This window comes from Lissotriton helveticus, chromosome 11, assembly GCF_964261635.1.
Source record: "Lissotriton helveticus chromosome 11, aLisHel1.1, whole genome shotgun sequence".
Classification (NCBI taxonomy): domain Eukaryota; kingdom Metazoa; phylum Chordata; class Amphibia; order Caudata; family Salamandridae; genus Lissotriton; species Lissotriton helveticus.
Genome location: NC_136072.1, coordinates 300,768,448 through 300,790,604, shown reverse-complemented (window position 1 = coordinate 300,790,604; position 22,157 = coordinate 300,768,448). Strand labels below are relative to the sequence as shown.

General features: G+C 46.6%; 1 protein-coding gene across 1 annotated transcript in view; it reads left to right on the top strand.

Annotated features, from left to right (window-relative positions):
- The first annotated feature begins 9,846 nt into the window (after positions 1-9,846).
- Positions 9,847-22,157, top strand: part of ADGRA2 (adhesion G protein-coupled receptor A2) — a 503,592-nt gene continuing 491,281 nt past the window's right edge. Inside the window, exon 1 of the mRNA XM_078665416.1 lies at positions 9,847-10,786. Within this exon, the coding sequence (XP_078521542.1) occupies positions 10,563-10,786 (224 nt within the window). The 5' untranslated portion in view covers positions 9,847-10,562. The remainder of the gene's footprint in view (positions 10,787-22,157) is intronic.

Sequence of the window (22,157 nt, the reverse complement as noted above, 5' to 3'; positions counted from 1 at the left end):
CACAAAAAATACTGCCGCCTCAAGCAGCCCCAAACAACTAAAAAGCGCAAATTCTCCATTAAAGAAAATATACAGCATATTTATCCCCTTGGAAAGTCAAGAAGCAAACAAATCAATCACTCAAGTCAGTTAAACAATCAACATTACACATACACCTCGGGTAAAACGACCGAAACCAGCACATTCAGCCCACAGGAGGTTGCCAGCAACAGGTCAGCTGTCCGGAAAGCGAGGCAACACAATGAAGGAGTCAAGACAAAAGTGCACCACTCTGGAGGCGAGGAGGCCAACATCTCTATGAACCTTTGAATCACCCAACAAAATACAGCAGAAGACTACTCGAATTCAACATCAGAGCACCTAGAGTCCACCAAAGCTACGATAGAGACTCCAAGCGACCGAGCTAAAGAACAGCAAATCAATCATCCCAGCAAAGGCCACAATAAGATCCATTTGGTACCATATTACATCTCAAGGGGAGTGCACAATATCTTGAATAAAGGTGCATTATTCCGGCTCGGCGGGGTCTTGAGTCTTAAAATGTCCATGGACTCGACAATTCTCGCTCCGGTGCCTACTCTATTCACGGGTTCACACTCTGCGACTCTGGGCAATAGCTTGCTTAATCTCCACAACGGCCCCTCGCGGCGGGATGCCTGGCTTTCACCTTGCGGATACCCTGCCGGGGTTATCTCACAGGGGAATACCAGGACGGGTTCCCTAAGCAAGCGCTTAGAAACCGCTTGGTGATTTGCACTATATAAATTCCTGTACATTTACATTTACATTTACATTATTAAATTTATTAAAGGCCTTTCCAACTCTGAGCCATATCAAAACCAGTGATCTGCAAAGTATAGAGTTCAAACCCAATCCAAACCAAAATGGTCATGAAATTACAACAGCAACCTGGACAGACCACTCCTTTATCGAACAAATCTGATGGCATAAGGAGACCTTCTCCAAATGGGGCATTGAGCTAAAAAAAGGCGGAGCATCTCTGCTATCCAAACCCCCTACAAAAACACAATCAGACAGTGGTCATTCTAAAAGGTGCAAAAGGCCCAGACGAGCTCGGAACAACAAACGGTGGCGTCCAAACAACAAGAAAAATTACCATCACATTCTCTCACCCGAAGCTGTTAAATCCTTAAACAACTAGCAGATGAACACCTTAACAACAAACCACGGAGCGGCATGAAGAAAAATCATGTAAGGACTCTAAATCAATCCCGGGCTGCAAGATCTGCTCATGGAATGTGAATGGCCTAAATCCAAAACTCAAAGAGGCTGATTTTGTAGAATTCATTCTACAGCATGATATAATACAAGAACCATGGAAGATGAACAAATCACCATTAGTAGGTTATAAAGAATACCTCAACCCAGCCATAAGAGACACAAAGTATGGAAGGCCAAAAGGTGGCTTTTCGATTTTTATCTCGACAGACATCCCATGGAAAGTCTCTGCCATCGACCTTGACTCCCCTTGGATGCAATGTACCAAACTTGACGCCTCCCCTTAACCAGCTTGTTATTCCTAAACATCTACATCCATCCCGCCACCAAGCAAAAGGGGCAAAGAATCGAGCTATTGATCACCGCACTTGAAACATTAAAACGTACCCACCCACAAGCCAAAATAATATTACCTGGGGACTTTAACATGAACCTACTGTGAAGCAGTGAAGAAAAAAAAGCATCAGGTCTCACTCAGGCAAAACAACACAATACAAGTAGACGGGATACACAGGACGAGAGGTGCGCAGTTTGCCTGGACGATCTTTCACTACATACGTTAAATGGACGAGGGCAGTTGGATAGCCAGGCAGTATTCACCAGAGTGAAGAATAAAACAAGCTCAACTATCGATTGTACCCCGACGGACACAGACCTCCTTAATCTTATCCCTGATTTTCAAATAAAGGAAGGAGCAGAAAGTGACCACCATCCACAAACCTTTACTCTGACCTCAACCCTAATAAGGTAAGGCCAAGCAAAGGCCATGTCATGATCAATCGAATCCTACAACTTAAACACCTCATTTGGAATAATAATAACATAGACATCATCATGGGGACATTCCTCACATTATTGGCGTTATCAGAAGCGGAACCACTGCGCATAAAGGCCTGGGAGTCTTTTATCATCGATCTAAACAAAAAATTCTCCAAACAAGCTGACAGGCAGAATGCCCATAGACCAACTGGAGCAGCTTGGTACACAAACAATCTGATGACAAAAATCTGAACAAACAATTAAGATCATTGTGATCCCAGGGCAAAGAACCATCACAGCAGACTCTCATGTCAATAGCAAGAACAAAAAAAGACCTAAAAAAAGAAATTAAGGTGGCTAAGAAAGTATACAGAGAGCAATTATGAATGAAACTTCTCCATGCCAGCAAGCAAAGAGATTCCAGACTCTTTTGGAAAAACATCAACATCTTATTGAATGGCAAAAAGCGACACTTCAACTCAGACATAATGGAAGATACATGGAAAGCCAACATCGAAACCACATACAACACAATCTCACTCTTAGGCAAATTAAACATCCCTAAATCAGCAAAACCGATGGGGATGGACGCCAGGGTGACAACAACTCACATGGCACAAAAAGTCAATAGCCACAGAGAAAATAGAGACCAAAAATGGCATGGAACAAAAAAATTCATCTTACCATGGGAATACCCGTAAAGGGGACAACTTTTACTCGGAACCCCAGGGGGTAAAACTGTGAGAAGGTGGGTTGGTATATACTGTCCATTAGTTAAAATGGGCACCTTGTACCAGGCAACATGACCCTTATGATGTATGAGGTCAAAGATAACCTTTAGAAAGCTATCCTAGTGGTAGCTGTAGAGAGCAGAAAAACAACAACTTTCAGAGGAGGGTCAGAGGGAAAATGTTTAACGACCATTCAAGTAAATACCCCCAGTGGAACTATATAAACAACAAAGAAACCTGAAGGTCAGAGCTAACTGGGTTAAATGAGACTATCACTGGACTTAGCACAACATAGGTGCAATACATCAGTTGTCACGTGATGGAGTGGCACTCAACATGACAGTTTGAGTCCTATCAGCCCACCCACATGGCGGAGCCTCATCATGTAGGACATCTTAAACAAGGTCTGTGTACAGAAGCCCAGATGTATTTTGGCTTTGTATCACTAGGCCGTAGTTCAGTCAATGCAAGTGTCCTTACCACTGGTGGAGCTGATGAGTGCAGTGCAGAAAATAAAGTGATGTGTGTTAAAATGGCGGTCAAGGCAAATAAGTTTTACAGCCTGCCTGCAGGTCCTACTACCACACCGATTAAAAATTGAGCGGAGTAAGGCGCATCTTATGTCCTTTAGGTTAGGCAAATACAAATAACATGTGTGAGAAGTTGGCCTGGCAGATGCTGTCCACTATTCTAGTGGGCACCTTGGACCAGTCCAAACAACCCTTATTGAAGGTAGGTTAAAGACAACCTTTGTAGAAAGCTATCCTAATGGTAGCTGTAGAGAGCAGCCTTCAGGCTTAGTCTTGAAGGAATGTAAAGCAGCTTGTTTCACCAGAATATCACCTCCTGAATGACTAAATGAAAGGAAAACCACACAGTAGTAATATAAAAATATGTAACAATATAACTATCTCTACTAATCTCTACACGAGATTAGAACATAAAGCACACAATGCTGTAACGATAGAACATTCGTAAGTAGCAAGATATAAGGCGGGCTCCAGGGGGAGACCGAACGATATACTAAAAAAATGGTATAACAATCACGACTTCAATAGACACAGTGCCTAGAGCACGTAGAATTGCTGGAACCCCAAGGAACCACCCAGAGGAGTGACACAGGGAGCCCACAGAGGACAGGTGCAGTGAGGAAACACAACCTCGTGCTCTGTACAACTCTATGGGAAAGTCGATGTTGGAAAGTTAGAGTTTAAGGACACTTCTACTTGGACTTCAAGCAATCCCTTTGGAACATAGGAGGTTCAAGAGCCATCCTACCAGTGGTTACTGAAGTGCCTGTGTTACCTATGCCAGAGGAGCCGGGTGCATAGGGGTCAAGTGGTGTTGGAAACCTTCTTTGCTTCCAATGAAGAGCTGCAAGAGGTACTGCTGCCAGGAAGGCAAAGAGTGTCGGGGGGAATCTAAGCCTCGATTCAAGGTGAGAAGAACCTGAAAGCAGAGGGGGCAGAGTCTGGGTCACGGCAAGTGACCAGGGGCTCGGCAGTTGAATGCCCACTGGTGTCGGCTGCTTCCGGTGCGAAGAAGGGATGCTTGCCTCTGCAGCCACCGGGACCAGGAGATGTTGAGGACAACCAAGATCCGGAGGTGAGCTATCCCATGAAGAAAGTCGAGTGCTGAGGGGTCAATGTCCGGCTGGAGCACCCACAAGCCTTGGAAAATGCAACCCATATGGTCAGAGAAAACAGGTTACAGTGTGGGCCAGCAAGGTCCAGGCAACTCTCCAAGCAATGGAGAGTCAGGGCATATCTGGAGCAATCAGGTAAGCCCAAGAACAAACAATTTGACCCTCGCCAGGACCCACAGGCCAAAGGACCAGTGATCGCAAGCAGACCTCAAGCAAGTTTACAAAGCACCAGCCCACAGAGCACTCGGTGAGTGGAGGCTGGATATCTTCAGTGCAAATACTGCTCAGGGTCAGGACTACACAGAGTCCACTGCACAGGCTCAGGGATTACTAAAAAGCATATGCACTTGCAAATGTGTACGGTGCACAGGGGTTCGAGTTGCACAGCCCCCACGAGGGATACTGGTCTCAGGATCACTGAGAGGTCAGATCTACCTCAGAGACCTTTGGGAACCCACCTCCTGTGTTGCTGAAATCTTCTTCAGAGTCTGCAGGATCTCTGGAGAAGCAAACCGGTCAGATGCGTTTAGGTGCCTGCTTCTGCAGGGGAGTAACTCCTTTACCCCAAGGGAGATTCTTCAGTCATGCAATCGATGTGCAGGCAGTCAAAGTACGTGGTTTCTTCTTAGCAGAGTCTTGTCCAGGTAAAATCTAAAGTCCTGTAGTCAGGTAACCCACTTTATACCCATGGGAAGGGGTTGGACGGATTCTGTGGACCCTCCTAGGGGAGGGGAAGGACAGAGGGGTGGCGGCACCCATGACCTTTGTCCAGTTTCGTGACAGAGCAGGAACCTATGGCTCCCTGAACTGGTTTGAGCGGGACTATGCACAGGGACACCAAATGTGCCCCCAGTGCAGACTTTCTGGCACTCTCAGAGGGCACCCACCCAGCCCCAATACACTAAATCCTGTCTCGGAGGTGGTCACACCTCCCTGTGACAGGATGCCTATTGTCATGCTTTCCTCTGCTCGAGCTTGGCTCAGCAGCAGGAGAGCAGAATTGTGCCTGTGGCTGGCAGCATCAATTTTGTGTTGCCCAGGTCGTGAAAGCTGGTACTGGATAGACCGGTGACCCACAGTAGTGGTTCTAGAAGGTCGGAAGCATACCTCCCACACTAGTTACTGGTGTGGAGGTATGATTCCAAGGTGTTTGACACCAAACAAGACATGTTTCTAAGCAGCCGTTTTAAAGTTAGCATTTACCGCGAGGTTATAATGTACCTAAACATATATGTCTGGCTGCATCACAGACAACCCCGGAGAATGGTCTCCAAAGGCTGCAGAGGGGCTCTGCTCATGCAGGGGCACCCTCTCACGTAAAACCCAGCAGCCTGCCTTTAGGATTGATAAGGCCTGCCATAGGGGTGACTGATAGGTTTTTAAGTGAAGTGATTTAGAAAGATATAGTGAACCTATATCTCAGTAAGTGGTGCAAGCACCATATTACACAGTCTGCTGTAGCAGTGATTTGAATGGCCTCTCACGGGTGGCATAATATATGCTGCAGCCCACGGGAGGCCTCTGGGGTACCTATGCCCCGGGTACATGGTATACCATATACTAGGGACTGATAAGGGTACCTCAGTATCCAATCGGTAGTCTAAAGTACACATATAACAATTGAAGGGAGAAAGCAGGTAGACTGGGGTTCTGATTAGCAGGATCCAAGTCAGACTAGTCAAAAACAGTGATACATCAGCAAAAAAGTGGGGGTAACCATAAGAAGCAGATCCTACTTTCCTACAATAACTAGGACAGAAACATTGGAACTCCACCCACACCACAAATCACAAAAGAGCAGGTAATGAAAACTATTTTAAAAAATGAAATCAGACGGAGCACCGGGGCCAAATGGCCTGCCAAACGCATTATTCAGACAGGATCCATCTTACTCCACTGTTCTTATGTATCCAGGACCCCAGCACGATTCCAGACTCCTGGTGAGGAAGCATTCTACGACCAATGTATAAATCAGGGGCACGCTCCAATCCATCCAACCATACATTGATAGCGCTTATCGATGTAGAGGCAAAGATCTACGCATCAATTTTGCTGGCAGACCTGGAAGGTTGGGTCAGCTGCACAAATCTCATCCCAAACAAACAAACAGGATTTCAGGCAGAGATGGGCACTTTAACAAATATATCTGCAGTCACCCTTCTAGCCAATCAAGCCATTGCAAAATTGAATATCCTGTAAGCGTGTTTTGTAGACCTCAAAGTATCCTTCGACAAAGTCTTGAGAATTAAGCTATGGGCGAAAATGAAAACATGGGGAGCCCCAATTAAACTACTAGAGGCAATCATCAACCTTTATTCCCAAACATGGGGTCAAATAAAAAAAGAAGACGGGCGCAACCTACCTATCAAAATCCCAACTAGCAACGGCCTAAAACAGGGGTGCGTGTTGGCCCCTTGTCTATTTAACATCTATACAGCCGACTTAGAGAAAAATCTTCGTTTACCACAAGGCAACCCCCCAAAATTGGGGGAAAATCAATTGTAAGTCTCTAATACATGAACGATAGTGTTCTCTTATCTCAAACGCCCCTAGGTTTGCAGCGGCTGATACTCAAACTAGCAATATATACCACCTCTGCTCAACTAGAAAGTAACCATCAAAAATCAAAGGTTGTGTGCTTTTCCAACTACCACAAAAAAACGCCCCAAATTCATCTCGAAGTTAAATGACAAACCCTTGACCCAGGTGGACACATACAAATATCTGGGGTTCCACCTAGATTGCCACCTCAACTTTAAGCAACACCTGGATCAAGGGCTAATAAAGGAAAAACAACTGTTATTCCCATTTAAAATCATGCATAAAAAACTCAGCAGTTGCTCTACAAATTATTTGCTAAAGGTCATCGCGGAGAAATTCCTACCATCGATATCGTACGGATCAGAAATGATAAATGTGAAGGATTCGACAGTTTTAAACACAGCTCAATCCAGTCTTTTTAAGAAATTGTTCTTAATTTCACGTCACATCTCACAAGTACAGATAAGATTAGAATATGGTCTATAAAACCAGATACCGGCAAGACAAGGAGCCTTGGTCAAATATTATTGGAGGATGAGGCCAGCAGAAGACAACACCTTAGCCCATTATTGCTGGCAGGAGATCAAAAAACAATCCAGGCTAAACAAATCTGTATTTTCAGTCTTAAAGGAATCACTTTCGGCATTAAAGCTAGACGCGGCTTGGCACAAAATAGCAACCTACTCTGGGTTTAAAAAAGTAGTGAACAAAGCCATCAAGCAACATTCATTGCTAATAGACAAAGCCGCCCTGGCCCATAAACCTCATGCACTGGCCGTGATGCAATCTTACAAACCACTGAAACCCCAACCGTATTTGTCAGAACATTTCTCATACAAAAAAAAGCGGTACTTGACCCTACTAAGGCTAGGATCATTCACCTCAAAAGATCTCACTCCAAAATGGAAACGGACGTGGATAACAAAGGAATGACGCCTCTGCAGACAAGGAGATGAGTCACTACTACACCTTCTATGTATGTGCCCTGTGCTACAAGACACCCGGAAAACTCTCCTTCGGGAAACACTGAGGAGAGAACCAATAAGGACCTGCAGAGGGGCTGCCATAAAATGTCTTGGAGGCTCGTCAGTTCAACTGTCCTGTAAAGCAAAAAAACTTTGGAACATAGCAGCAGAAGAACTGGAAAAGAAGGACTGCTGAACTAAACTTGAATTCACAGAATTGCTTTCCTTACTCATTTTTAATTGTTGCTCATAGTCTTTTAGCACTTGCAGGTCAGTACATCCTGGAGAGGTAAGCTAGTCCATGTACAGTTTTAATCTACTATCTCGAAGTTTGTTCTCTTCTATAAACACAAATCCTGACGTGTTTTTTCTTTTTTTGTTTATTCTTCTTTTCGTTTGTCTAACGCCTTTTAATTTGATTAATGGCTTTGATGTCTAATGCATTTTGGTGGTTTGTTCCACCCTTTTATGTTTTAAAAAAAATCAAATAAAAGTATTTTCTATTCTACTGTTTTTCTATTGCTGCTTAATTGAAAAGGACCTTGTTAGTCTGCCTCTTGCAGCACAGGCATTTTAAACCTGACGCACTGTATAAGGCCCAACCTGAATTTCATTATGATGGGTTTAACTTTTTGTATCATGTAATTGAATTTGTTAATAGCACGTGTATGCAATGGTTTTTATTAATCATGCATAATAATAATAAACCACTCAGGCCTTCCACCATGGAGGAAGGATTTCTGCATGATGTCTAGTATAGATTTTCTACTGGAAGCCTACTGTCCCAGGACAAAAATCAAAGCTTAAACATACTTTAACAGTTTTCAAGTTCAGATATGTGCTGTACAGTACAGCACACATGCAAGTCTGGAAAAGCTTTGAGAAATGAAAAATGATCTGCAATGCTAAGCCTGCTTTAAGGAGTCGAAAGTTTTTGGTTCAAGGCCCTGTCAACCTTTTTTTTATGAAATATGGCTTTGCATCAAAAAAACATGGGTGTTTGCATTCAAACACTCACGTACCACCCCTGGTACACCCCTTTCATGCAAAAGTAGCCCTTATACTTTGAGTTACTTTAGGGCTCCTCTCCAGAACAAAACAAGTTCTGCACTTGAACGTAAATCCCATTTCAACACTTTGCGATTGTTTTCATCACAAACCTGGCGCAAATTGTCAGTAAATCTGCCCTTTGTCCTTTGAGATGACGTTCTGTAATACATAAAAGCCACACAAAAACATAATATACTATAACTGTAATGTGGAGTAGAAAATGTGTGCTCCTTATGAAAAGAAGCCCACTAAACCGCGCGATCACAACGAGGGATTTATATCATCCCAGATTTCTGCATGACATGGGCAGAAGTGAAGGGAATACAAGTTTTCACTGTGAAATACACATCTGTTGGCTTCCTATGTTCCCTGAACAAGTTCAGAATAGATTTACAACTTTAAAAGCTAGTTTTGTCAGCCAAACTCAGCCGTCTGTGGAAAGTTGCTCAAGAACCACAGACGCGTTTTGCCCTGTTTGGGGCTCGTCAGTGTGAGGAAGCTGTCGCGCTGTGGAGAGTAACGAAGGCCGAATGAGGGGGTAACACCTTAATGGGCCCCTGTCAGCGGTGACGCCGTGACTCCTGTCGGTCGCTGGGGACCTGCGGAGTGAGGGCTTTCCAGCACACAGCAGGCCGGAGGCTGCAGGGCTTTGGGGCACAGGAGGGAACGCGAGCTTCTTTGTGCCTTCACATTGGGGGAACCCCCCTTCTCATTGCGGGGTGAGGGGCTTTTTCATCCTTAAAACCAGCCTACACGCAAAAAAAAACTCTAGAACGAGGAGGAGGAGGGAAAGATTCAAGCCTAACGAGAGGAAAAAGTAGACTTCAAACAGAGAACTTTCCTCCGCATAATGGGAGACAGCTGAGCTGGGAAGGTCCTGTGCGCTAAGGTTATAAGTGAGGGGGAGAGGCGGGGGTCCGGCCCTCCCTGCGCTAGGACCCTGTGAGATCCTGCGGGCAGGCCGGGCTGAGGGGCTTGCTCTGCCAGAGGAGTGGATGCAGCTCTGGGAGCCCGGGGATGCAGCGTGTGCGGCAGGCGGGGGCAGCAGAACCGCTATGTGCCATCATTAGGGACTGGCCGGCCGCAGAGCGGGCACCGGGGGACCAGCGACGCTCGTCCCCACAGCGGGCAGAGGCCAAAGGAGCCCAAAATAACATGTTTTAGACGGAAGCCATCACAAGGCGTGGGAGGAAGTCGGCAGAGGTTCGCGGACCACTTTGAATGCCCGGAGCCAGAAGTTGTGCAGGATGTGTGCAGTGGCAGCCTAGCGCCTTAGTGCCTTCAAGTCCGGCACTTGTGATTTTACTTGAAACAGTTCTTAAGAACCGTTAACGGAGAGGGACGGCGGAAGGACTCGCAGAAGACACCCGGTGCCACCCAGAGGATGCCCGCAAGCGCCCTGAGGTGGGCAGAGACTGAACCCTGTGGGCACTGCCCACCCTTCTGAGGAACAGTCCCGGATACCTCTCTGGAGCACATGGGTGATATTATTACTGACTAAGCCCGCTCCTCAGGACGGGTCTCGCCCCTGTGGTGTGACTGGCACAGTGGGCATCGCGCTCGGGCGGAGTGGTGGGCGCCAGTCGGAGCGGCTCTCCGGAGGATGGGCTGACAGGACCCCGGGGTGCCAGGATGCGGGAGGCGGCGTGGGGCCGCTGGCCGCTGCTCGTGCTCGCCCTGGCCTCCCTGGGCACGGGCGGCCGGACGTGCCCCCCTCTGCTCCACAACTGCAAGTGCGTTGAAGAGAGGGCCAAGCCGGGGCTCAGCGCCCAGGTCCGCACCAAGGTGCAGTGCAGCAACGAGGAGCTGCTGGAGCCCCCGGACCCCGGCCTCATGCCCAACAAGACAGTCACGCTGTGAGTACCCCAGCGCCATTTCCAAGCTTGGCCTTTTCCCCTAATTAGGCTCTGTCGCGGCACTTGACATCTGACCTTTCACCTACTCGAGTTATGCTAAGTTATACCTCCGACGGCGTCTTTTGGAGATAGGGCGCTCTAGGAAACTCTAACCTAACCTCGACTCTACGGCGCTCCCCGCATGCTGCAAATTAATTAACATTTTACGCAGCGCTTAGAAGACAGGAACACTGCTGCATATTCGGTCTGTTGGAATGTTAATGCTTAGCTATAAATTGTCAAATTCACACATTTGACTTGCTTCTCAGGACTCCCAATATTTTGCAGTTAGGAGACAAGATAACGGTTTGTCGAGGGTAGCACAGTTTAGTCAGGTGGAGAAGCTGGGATTACAATTCTTACCGCAGCTGACATTTTAGCCGATGATGCATCCTTATTTTCCTATGACAAAAACACTCATTTTCTCTTGGCTAGTGCACTGGTTTGCCTATTTTAGACTGATGGCCTTATGCAATCTCCTTCAATGTTTCTCTCTGTACTCCTCTCTGCCTTTTCCGTCGTTTCTTCCTCGCTCTTCGGGCTCTTTACGTCTGCTCTCACTTTCCTTTACTTCCACATTTGACTTATTTTGTGTTATCCACTGATTTTCATTTATACATCCCAGTGTTAAGACCATAATACACTGAAAGCGTCCATTCCCTCTCTCCCTCTTGTCCTGTGATTTGACAACAAATTTCAGTCGCCAATTCAAGTTTTTCTTACCTCTTCTGTCCAAAAACAATGTCAATCCTGCTTTGGATTGAAAGGCGCGTTCTTCTTCCACCGGCCTTCTGAGTAGTGCACGCGGTGAACTCCTTAAATCGGCATCTCCTCAACTTTCTGGCACGAAACAGGACCGCAGCGCCGTGCGCAGTTTACAGTTGCATTATTGATGCAAGCGCACGACGGTATATTTTGTACAACCACAAACAGATAAATGGGAGGTTACCACAGGGACACATTTGAAATAAATAACGGAGGAAAGAGGGGACCGGCCGTTGTCTCGAATTAGCCGGGTTCAGACTCCTCGAAGTCAACAGACGTCATTTTATTTTTGCTGTTTACGGAGTAAGAAACGGTTCAATATGGGGCCCATGAATGGAACAGTCGGACGCCAAACCCGCAAGCTGTTAGCAATTTGCTGTGGTGTGGCTTTCGAGCGCGCAGCACATTCTGCTACTAGACATGTTTTAATTGACCGGGCAGTGATAGAGTTGTCTGGTAAATTAGCACACAGAGGGGTTAGGCTGTTGCCGAGAAAACCTGGTTTCAAATCCCGTCGTTTCACCTCAACCTTCCATTCTGATACAATCTACCAAAGCGCCCAGAGGCTACTTCGTTTGTAGGGAGTGCTATGTTAGTGCTCAGTGTTGCCATTAGGCACAGAGTAAAGACGGTGACTGTAAGTGTCTGTGATGTGGGCACTGCCCGGCACGCGGCAGAGGAGGAGTGTGGTGGGTCTGTTATTACTGGTGGTATGTATTTTGTCACATCATTTTTCGTCCCCTATTTACTTTGGGCTCGTGCTCCAGTCAGCTCAGACTTTCACCAGTGAAGGAGATGCCACTACATTGCAGTGGTTTTCACAGTGAACAGATGACAGTGACGTAACGGAAAAAAATGACGGGGCTCCCTGCAAAATGTGGTGAGGGGCTTCGGACTTTCTCGGATATTAGTTTGTATTGGGATCAAAGAAGCCCCCCTAAAGGATTTGGGGGACCGCTGAAGGGTTGCGCCCAACCTGCGCCGTAGAGGCTGCAGGGAACTGCGTTGCGCCCCTGGTGGGCACCGCAAAACGTACTGCCGCGCACACCTGGTGAAGTGACAGTCGCTGGTTGTGTGTGCGCCATTTTAGACACGTTCTTGTAACAGAGAGGCCTAACGATTGTTTCAGGCGTTTACCTTGTCACATTAACTTTCAGGAAGGAAGACTTTTCAGCAGGTTGTGAATTGACGATGGGACAGAAAGTACCTGTCCATTGAAACACTAGTAAGAGACACCATGAGCGCCTCAAAGACTAAAACTGCTTCCAGGCGCTCTTTTTTTAACATAACATTTACTGACTCAACCGACTTGTAAGGGGAAGAAGCATTGTTCAGCATCTCTATTAATGACCAACTGAGAAGGCCCCCAGTACTATGGACCACTTTTGTAAACAGCCAGGGGCATGTTACAGAGAATTTGTACTGGTGCTGAGTGTGTAGCAGGGAATGTGGCAGGCATATTTTTGTGTATGGTGGAACCTTGAAGTAAGCAAAAAAGTGAAGGTTGGAATACTTGAATTATTCCCAGGGCCGCATCCCAGTCCATAGAATGGTGGATCCCTGGCCAAACAAATATTACACATTTATTACGTAGAAATAATGTGCCTGGCCCAGAGATTATAGTAAAAAAATCTCGGTTCATGAATACAGTAAAAGAAATGGAACCAACTAAATCGAAAGCATCAACATTATGCAAATAGATGCTTTTCTTATATTATTGCACATGTTCTGCCTTATGGGCAATAGACAGAAGTTATTTCAGAAAGAGTATACATTTGGAACTGGCCGGCTATCTTGGTGTCATCCGGAAATGAATGCAGCCAACTGGTTATGTCTCAATGTGAAGAAAAAGAATCAGATCCTATGAGTTAGGCCTGAGAGTGAAACACCTAGAGCTGTCCCATACCTCACTTACACCCTAGAAACCAGCCTACCAGCGAAGGCCCCAGACTTCCTATTCAGAGGTCAAAGGGTGAAAAAAATGGCTGCAGTGTGGCTGGAGAGGTGGGTACGGGAATGCAGAGGGTACTGGCTTCAGATTAAAGTTTAGATGCCCCGCTTGTGAAGAGCACATCAAACACAACTGTCAAAGAAAAGGCATATTTGAGTTGAAAAATGAAAGTACCAGGTGTATGAATATTGTTATAAAAGCAGGGGGACTGTTTGACAGTAAATAGGGAAGAACTGAAATTCAGTTCCTTTTAGTTCCTGTACAATTCAACCTTTGGTCCTGCCAGTTCCCTGAATACAATTCTTCCTTTATAGCAAACCATCGTCTATTTAGGACACTGAGCACTCCAAAAATCTATTTCTATCCCTCTTCTCAGCAACTGACTTTGCCTCTTTATCCATGTTGTCAGGATACCCTCTTTCTGGCCCGGGGGTCTGGTACCTAAAATCCTTCTTATCAAGAGTGTGGTTACACTTGGCTCAACAGAGCAACCAAACACTGTAACACCCACAATTCATTAGGATAGGAAATGAGAGTACGTATCTGGGAAGATGGGGTCCTGCTGACATGGATCTATGTGGCAACCCCACACCCATCTCCTTTGGGGACGTCCACCAAGTGTGGATACTCTCTTACCTCGACTACTACAACCTCCTGATGTGAGGACTCTAACTCTGACCTCAGGTCCATCACATAGCATCCTTTCTGCTCTATCTTATCCTTTGTCTCTCTGCCATCTCAGCACAACTCACATGAGGCATGTTATCACTACCCTGTATTCCATCTCATCATCACACCATCTCGAATCCTCCTTTTAGTATCACGCCAACACCCCTGACTGCCATAATCTCTGCTCCTCTGCATGCCACTGACCTCCCTCTCTCTTTGCCTTCTTCCACTTCTCTCTCTGCCACCTGATCTTCGCCTCTGTTTTCCATCTTCTCTCCACTTCTTTGGTCTGTCACATCAGTTCCTTTATGTCCTTTCTTAACTCTTGCCTATCTACCATCTCATCGCAAATTCTATTTGACATAGTATTCCTACCCCTTTGGGCCAACTCATATGCTACTCATTGGTCTATTGAGTGCCAAGGGGCTTAATGAGAACAAAGCAATGGACACCCATTGCCCGCATTCGGGTAAGAAAGGAAGCCATACCTGGGTTGCAGTAGTAGGAGTTGTTATGATATAGGATTTTTAAAGCTGCCACAAACCACAACATTGTAGCAGTGGATGGTTTTGGGATCATTTACAATGAAAGGAGCAGTAGGTCATGATGTGAGATGAATACTGCCAGCACTAGACTATAATCAGCTGGTTGGCACCCCATGCTGTGTCTGATGCTAAAGGAGGTAAAGCCTTAGAGAAGGTTAGAGGAGTCAGTAGAGTCGAAACTTTGGCTCAGGAAGAACATTCGAAACAGGTTGTAGAAGTGTAACCAGCAGGGTCTTCGTGAAGCTTATGTCGTAGGAGGCTAGCGCATTGGACGCTCTTAACCATCCTCGTCTTGAAGACCTCAATATAGCCACTTCCTGGCTCTCCTCTATGTGCCCTTGGATCACCAATCTTGTGCCATCTAATCCCTTCTCGCAGTTTCCCATCACTTCTGTGTGACATTTTCTCCCCTCCTCTCTGCACAATGTTCTCTCCTTCTGGCACCCCTCATCCGCACATCTTCTCTTCTCCCATGTGTGTCGCCGGATGTATGACGGTACAACGCGTACCGTTTCAACGCGTGCCTTTACAACGTGTCTTTAACAATGCAAGTCCTTACAACGACTTGCGTTTTTGGGCGCGGATAGTGAATAGTATAATTTAGTATTCTAACACCAGTCCCCATGGATAGTAGAGAAGGTGTTGGAATAGTAAATATACTATTCTTTATCCTTTAGCGCCCTCCAGCGCAAGTCGTGGTTACGACTTGCGTTGTAAAGGACGCGTCGTAAAAGCACTGCGGGGTAACACCCGCGTTGAAAAGGATGTTCCCCGTGTCGCCGCGTGGCATTCTACGTGTAGCATCACACCTTCCACTCCATCTGCAATCTCTAATAGGAAGGACCGAGCTGACGAAGACACCTCAGGCTTCCCTTTACCCTAGGCAGGGCTCGGGTCTGGATGCACAGCAACTCTTGGAAACCCAACCCTGCTACAATTGACCCTATAAAACCCTAGAACATGAGAGGGCGTAGGGCCTACTGAACAAGGTCCTCCGGCTCCTACAGTCACCAATGCAGTGAAGAATGTACATTGCCATGTTTTTTCTCAACTTAAATGTAGCGTACAATTTGACTTTGATAAACAGTAGTGCTTTCTATAAATCAGTTTCATGTAGCAGCTTTTCCATTTTCTTTCTTTTTCTCATAAAGTGATTGTGTCCAACACACAAATCGCGTCTAGACTATTGGAATGCGACTTATGAGGGACTCCAACAAAATAGCTCTTATCAGTTGCAACAGATACAAAATGCAGCAGCCAGAGTCCTTTTTAACCTTCAGAAATATGACCACATTGCTTGCCGCATCTGCCAGCTTCTCTGACTTCCGGTTCGGAAATTAATTCTCTTTAAAATATCTTGCCTGGCCTAAAAAAGTTCCACGGTAAAGGTCTCCGGCATTCCTCAGGGATAATATTGTGAAATACTGTCGAAAACCTACTTTGCGTTCTGGAGCTCATCTTTTCTTTATTCCTAAAGTTAAGTTCAAGCTGTGAGGGTTGAGATACTTTTGGTTCCAAGCAGCCCATGCATGGACCGGTCTCCGCTACAGATCAGATCTCAACCCAGGTTCCTGGCACGTCAGAGAGTTGTGGAGACACGGTCTTTAGCCACTGATCGCTGTTAGCATTACACTGATTCTATCTCCGCTCTGCAGCGCCAAGAGGCACTACCTGAAGTCAGTGAACGCTTTATAAAACTCGAATAACCTGAGTAAAGTGCTCTTCTGTTTGCCATCCTGTCTGATCCCTCGTGTGCCATCATATCACCCCCTGTGCTGTCTTAACCTGGCATACATGTGTAACGTTATGTGCTCCTCTGAGTTGAAGACCATCTCTTTGGCTGTGTGCCAACTCCTTTCTTTCTTAAATGCCCTCTCCTCTCCGCCTCTAGGTGCCACCTTGCTTCCTCTGTGTGCAACCGCATCGCCTTCGCTGCAGCGCCATCTCTTCCTCAGTGTGCTATCTCATCTGCTCCTTCAGTACCCCAGCATATCCTGCCCTGTGTGCATTCTCAACCATTCCTCTGCGTGCCATCTCATGTCTCATGTATGTGCCATCTCATCTCTCATTCTACCACCCATTTCTACTGTGTGACATTTCATCGCTCTGTGTGCCATGCAGTCCCCTCCGCTGTATGTTACACAATCATATGTTCTGTTCGTCAACTCAACCACTTCTCTGTGTGCCATCTGATCTGCACATTCACAGGCCTCTTATTTTATCGTCTGTTGGCCATACCCCCTCCTCCTTGCCCAGCCACCTTACCTTCTCCTCTGTGGCCCTTCTTTTCTCTATGTGTGATCTCATACACACCCGAGCGCCATCTCGTTGTCTGTGGTTTGTACCATTTCATGTTCTCTACGTTGTGCCCTGTGCCATCTCCACTCCTCCTCTGTGTGCAATCTTCACTCCTCTACTGTGTGTCATCTCCACTCCTCTGCGTGCCATCTCCACTCGTCTGTGTGCCGTCTCCTCTCCTCCTCTGCCTGCTATCTCTACTCCTCTTCTGCGTGCCATCTGAGAACGGTACTCCTGAGGCGCAGCCGGGAGCTTATTTGCATTTTTAAAATTTGAGTGTCACTTGTTGATTGTACTTTTTAAAAATAACATACCTCATATTGGGCAGCTTGTAGGACCTGAACCCTCACTTTGGCTACATGCACAGCAGATCTTAGCGCTGAGAGCGGACTCGGGCCAAACAAACTTTCTCGGACGCCATTGCCGGCGTGCACCCAGGCCACGCTCCTTTGAGGCCACGCCCCCCCTACCTGTATAAAGACGCTGAGAACTAGCGCTCTTTAGAACGGTACTTCTGAGGCGCAGCCGGGAGCTTATTTGCATTTTTAAAATTTGAGTGTCACTTGTTGATTGTACTTTTTAAAAATAACATACCTCATATTGGGCAGCTTGTAGGACCTGAACCCTCACTTTGGCTACATGCACAGCGGATCTTAGCGCTGAGAGCGGACTCGGGCCAAACAAACTTTCTTGGACGCCATTGCCGGTGTGCACCCAGGCCACGCTCCTTTGAGGCCACGCCCCCCCTACCTGTATAAAGACGCTGAGAACTAGCGCTCTTTAGAACGGTACTTCTGAGGCGCAGCCGGGAGCTTATTTGCATTTTTAAAATTTGAGTGTCACTTGTTGATTGTACTTTTTAAAAATAACATACCTCATATTGGGCAGCTTGTAGGACCTGAACCCTCACTTTGGCTACATGCACAGCGGATCTTAGCGCTGAGAGCGGACTCGGGCCAAAACAAACTTTCTCGGACGCCATTGCCGGCGTGCACCCAGGCCACGCCCCTTTGAGGCCACGCCCCCCCTACCTGTATAAAGACGCTGAGAACTAGCGCTCTTTAGAACGGTACTCCTGAGGCGCAGCCGGGAGCTTATTTGCATTTTTAAAATTTGAGTGTCACTTGTTGATTGTACTTTTTAAAAATAACATACCTCATATTGGGCAGCTTGTAGGACCTGAACCCTCACTTTGGCTACATGCACAGCGGATCTTAGCGCTGAGAGCGGACTCGGGCCAAAACAAACTTTCTCGGACGCCATTGCCGGCGTGCACCCAGGCCACGCCCCTTTGAGATCACGCCCCCCCCACCTGTATAAAGACGCTGAGAACTAGCGCTCTTTAGAACGGTACTCCTGAGGCGCAGCCGGGAGCTTATTTGCATTTTTAAAATTTGAGTGTCACTTGTTGATTGTACTTTTTAAAAATAACATACCTCATATTGGGCAGCTTGTAGGACCTGAACCCTCACTTTGGCTACATGCACAGCGGATCTTAGCGCTGAGAGCGGACTCGGGCCAAAACAAACTTTCTCGGACGCCATTGCCGGCGTGCACCCAGGCCACGCCCCTTTGAGGCCACGCCCCCCCCAGTGCGCTCTCCCCACGAATAAATATGTGCCTTTGGCGGAAGCGCAGCGGACGAGCGCAGCGGGCATGCCGTCAGCGCGCCTAACAATACAACCAAAAAAGAGCACCAATATTGCCAACCTATTCGCCAGGGGGCTATATTTTGCCTCGTCGCTAACTGAACTAAACGGATGTATGACGTTATAACGCATACTTTTACTCCGCAGACCATTACAACGCGACTTTTACTCCGCATACCGTTACAACGCATAGCGCCTTGGGGCGCTGGATAGTGGTAAGTATAATTTACTATTCTAACTCCAGTCCCCGTGGACCCTAGGGAAGGTGTTGGATAGTAAATTATACTTATTCCCTATCCTAGAGCGCCCCCCAGCGCAATGCGTTGTAATGGTATGCGGAGTAATGGTCGCTTTGTAATGGTAGTGCGGAGTAAAAGATCCGTTGTAACGGGTGTATACCGAACTAAACAGTAAGTCGCAGGGCTGCTTTGTTTTCCTGAATGAATCAATTATTTTTATTTTATAATTCAACAACACATATTTAAGAAAAATCACATCATATTTTGAACATTGCTTATATCATATCACATTTAGTCAAATTCCTAGGTTAACCCACATTTCATGCATTCAATCATCCATACACTACACACACATCAATACAAAATAGTTTCCTCAGTTCCTAGACAATGTTATTTACAAGTATTATACAACATAACAGCATTGGGGAAAACATTTCCAACTTTTTTCCTTTTTTGTAGTCAAAAAGTACTCCTAACGCTGTGAGAATCACGGTCTAAGCGTTTCGAAATCCCTAAATTAGAGGGAAATCTCATCAGGACCACGTAGCTCCATCAGGTGCTCATGTTCTTTAAGTGTGGGCTATTTATCCCTTTCACACCGCAGTTATCCTTGTGTCAGGCAGGCGAGTGTAACTATATAATGGTTAGCGCATCGCGCCTCCAGCCGTGTGTAGCCAATATACCAAGCTGTAAACCTGCCGTTTTTTCTCCGGTGTCGGCAAATGTTCCGACCACTCGCACTGCCTGCCTCCTAGTGTGGGCTGGCGAAGACAACAATGCTTGAAGGCTCGTCCGCGCCAGGACGAGCCTAGGGCCAGGCACCCTGGACTTTTCAACTCAAGCAAGGCTGTCATACTCTAGGGACTTTCTGCTCCAACTGAATCAGCCCCGACAGTCTTCCTGCACCAACTCACTTAAAGGTGAGAACCGATGTACCCAGTGTCCAAATTGCCCATTCAAACTCATTCCAGCTCTGAAGAACCAATTGCCCCGGACAACCATTAGAATGGCTCTGTTAAACTGCAGATCTTTACCCAAACATGCCCAGGAAATACATATACTACTAGAGGAAGAGAAACTTGAGATCCTGTTCCTCACAGAAACATGGCTCAGCCCAGAATCGGACTATGACATTGTCCAGGCGCTACCTAAGGGATATCTCTTACAACATCTAGATCGAGCGAAGGGAAAAGGAGGAGGGATTGAGATTATCTATATGGACCAATTCACATGTCGTTTTCACGACAGCCCCCTAGCGAACTGTGAAAATGTACATTTTAATATCCAGCTATCCCCATGTAACTCCCTCTCAGGAGTCCTCATCTACCGCCCACCAGGGCCTTTGGGCCAATTCTGTAGCTCCCTCCTGGAATTTTCAACTGCCTTGTCTAGCACTTCGTCTAACATGATAATCTTAGGGGACCTCAATATTCATTTTGATAACAACGATGACAATACTGCATCAGAACTACTCACAGATTTAGCGACTCTCCAGCTCCATCTCCAGAGCGATCAACCGACACACATGCTCGGAAATTTACTCGACCCTATCATATGCAACCTTGATGATCTCAAAACTAACGCCCCGATCCCTCTGCCATGGTCGGATCACTTACTCATCCCTTTCAGGTGGGAAGTACCTAACATCTCTCTCCCTAACAAACCCCCTGACAAACCTACGCGTCCCTGGGCCAAACTAGATACGGATAAATGGAAACAGGCCTTGGAACTCCGTAAACCAGCTCTTGAAACAGACCCTACCACAGCTGATATGGAGTTCTCCTCTTGGATTGAAAACTCTCTTAACACGATCCTCCCTAAAAAACCGCACCCTACCTCCCGTAAAAAAACCTCTGCCCCATGGTTTACCCAGGAGACTCGCCATTTAAAGAAACGCTGTAAAAAAGCTGAAAGAGTGTGGCGGAAAGACTTCGACCCTAATCGCAAGAAGGACTATAGATTGTCCATTCTTACATACAAAAAAGCCCTGAAAAATTCCCAGACCGCCTTTTTTCAAGAGAAAATTAGTGCGGCATCCTGCTCGTCGAGGGAGACTTTCCAAATCGTCAAACAACTTCTAAAAACACCTGAACCAACAGGTTCGATTGATCCCTCAGACAACCATTGCGACAAACTGGCTACGTTTTTTGATAAAAAAATCCAAAATATTCTACACCTACTCCCGCCCCTCTCCCACATGGACCAATCTTTGCTATCCGTATCGCAGGTCAATATCCCTAACACGGGACTTGATTCATTCACCCTCATAAGTCCTGACACTCTGTCTCCTATTGTCCAGTCACTTAAAAGCGGCTCACCATCTGACCCTGCCCCAGTTAAAATCTTAAAGCTGGTAGCACCTACCATTCTCGAACCACTGGTAAATGTGATCAATGCCGCTCTGACCAACGGAATGGTCCCCCCTAGCTGGAAGAAGGCGAAGGTAAGGGCCTTAATAATAATCATGGGTTCTCACTCTGCAACTCTGGGCATTAAGCTTGCTTAATCTCCACAACGGCCCCCCCGCGGCGGGATGCCTGGCTTTCACCTTGGGGATGCCCTGTAGGGGCTATCTCACAGGGAAAAGCCAGGACGGGTTCCCAAGGCAAGCGCCGAGATGCCTCCGGGTGATTCGAGCGCTATATAAGAACATACAAAAAAAAATAAAAAATAAAAAAATAAAAAAATTAAAAAAACTAATTTAGACCCCCTCAACCTCTCCAACTTTAGACCGATCTCCCTCCTCCCGTGTACTAGCAAGATAACAGAAAAATTAATCAACTCCCAGCTGTCTAACTATCTCCAAACTAATGAATTACTCAAATCCTCACAGACAGGCTTTCGCCTGGGTCAGGGCACTGAAACCGCAATGCTGACGGTTGTCGAGGAGGCCCGGAAGATCATGGATACAGGAGGATCAGTGGCAGTGATCCTCCTGGACCTGAGCGCGGCCTTCGACACGGTCAACCACCAGATCCTAGTCAAGCGACTCAGCGATCTTGGGATCAAAGGCACTGCCCTGGCTTGGCTGAAATCGTTCCTTCAAGACCGCTCATTCCAGGTGATAGAGGGCAATTATACATCTAATGAGACCCCTATACGTTGTGGAGTACCACAAGGCTCTTCTTTGAGCCCGACGCTCTTCAACGTATATATGTCCCCCCTGGAAAAGATAGTCACCCCACATGGTATAAAACTCCTGACGTATGCAGACGA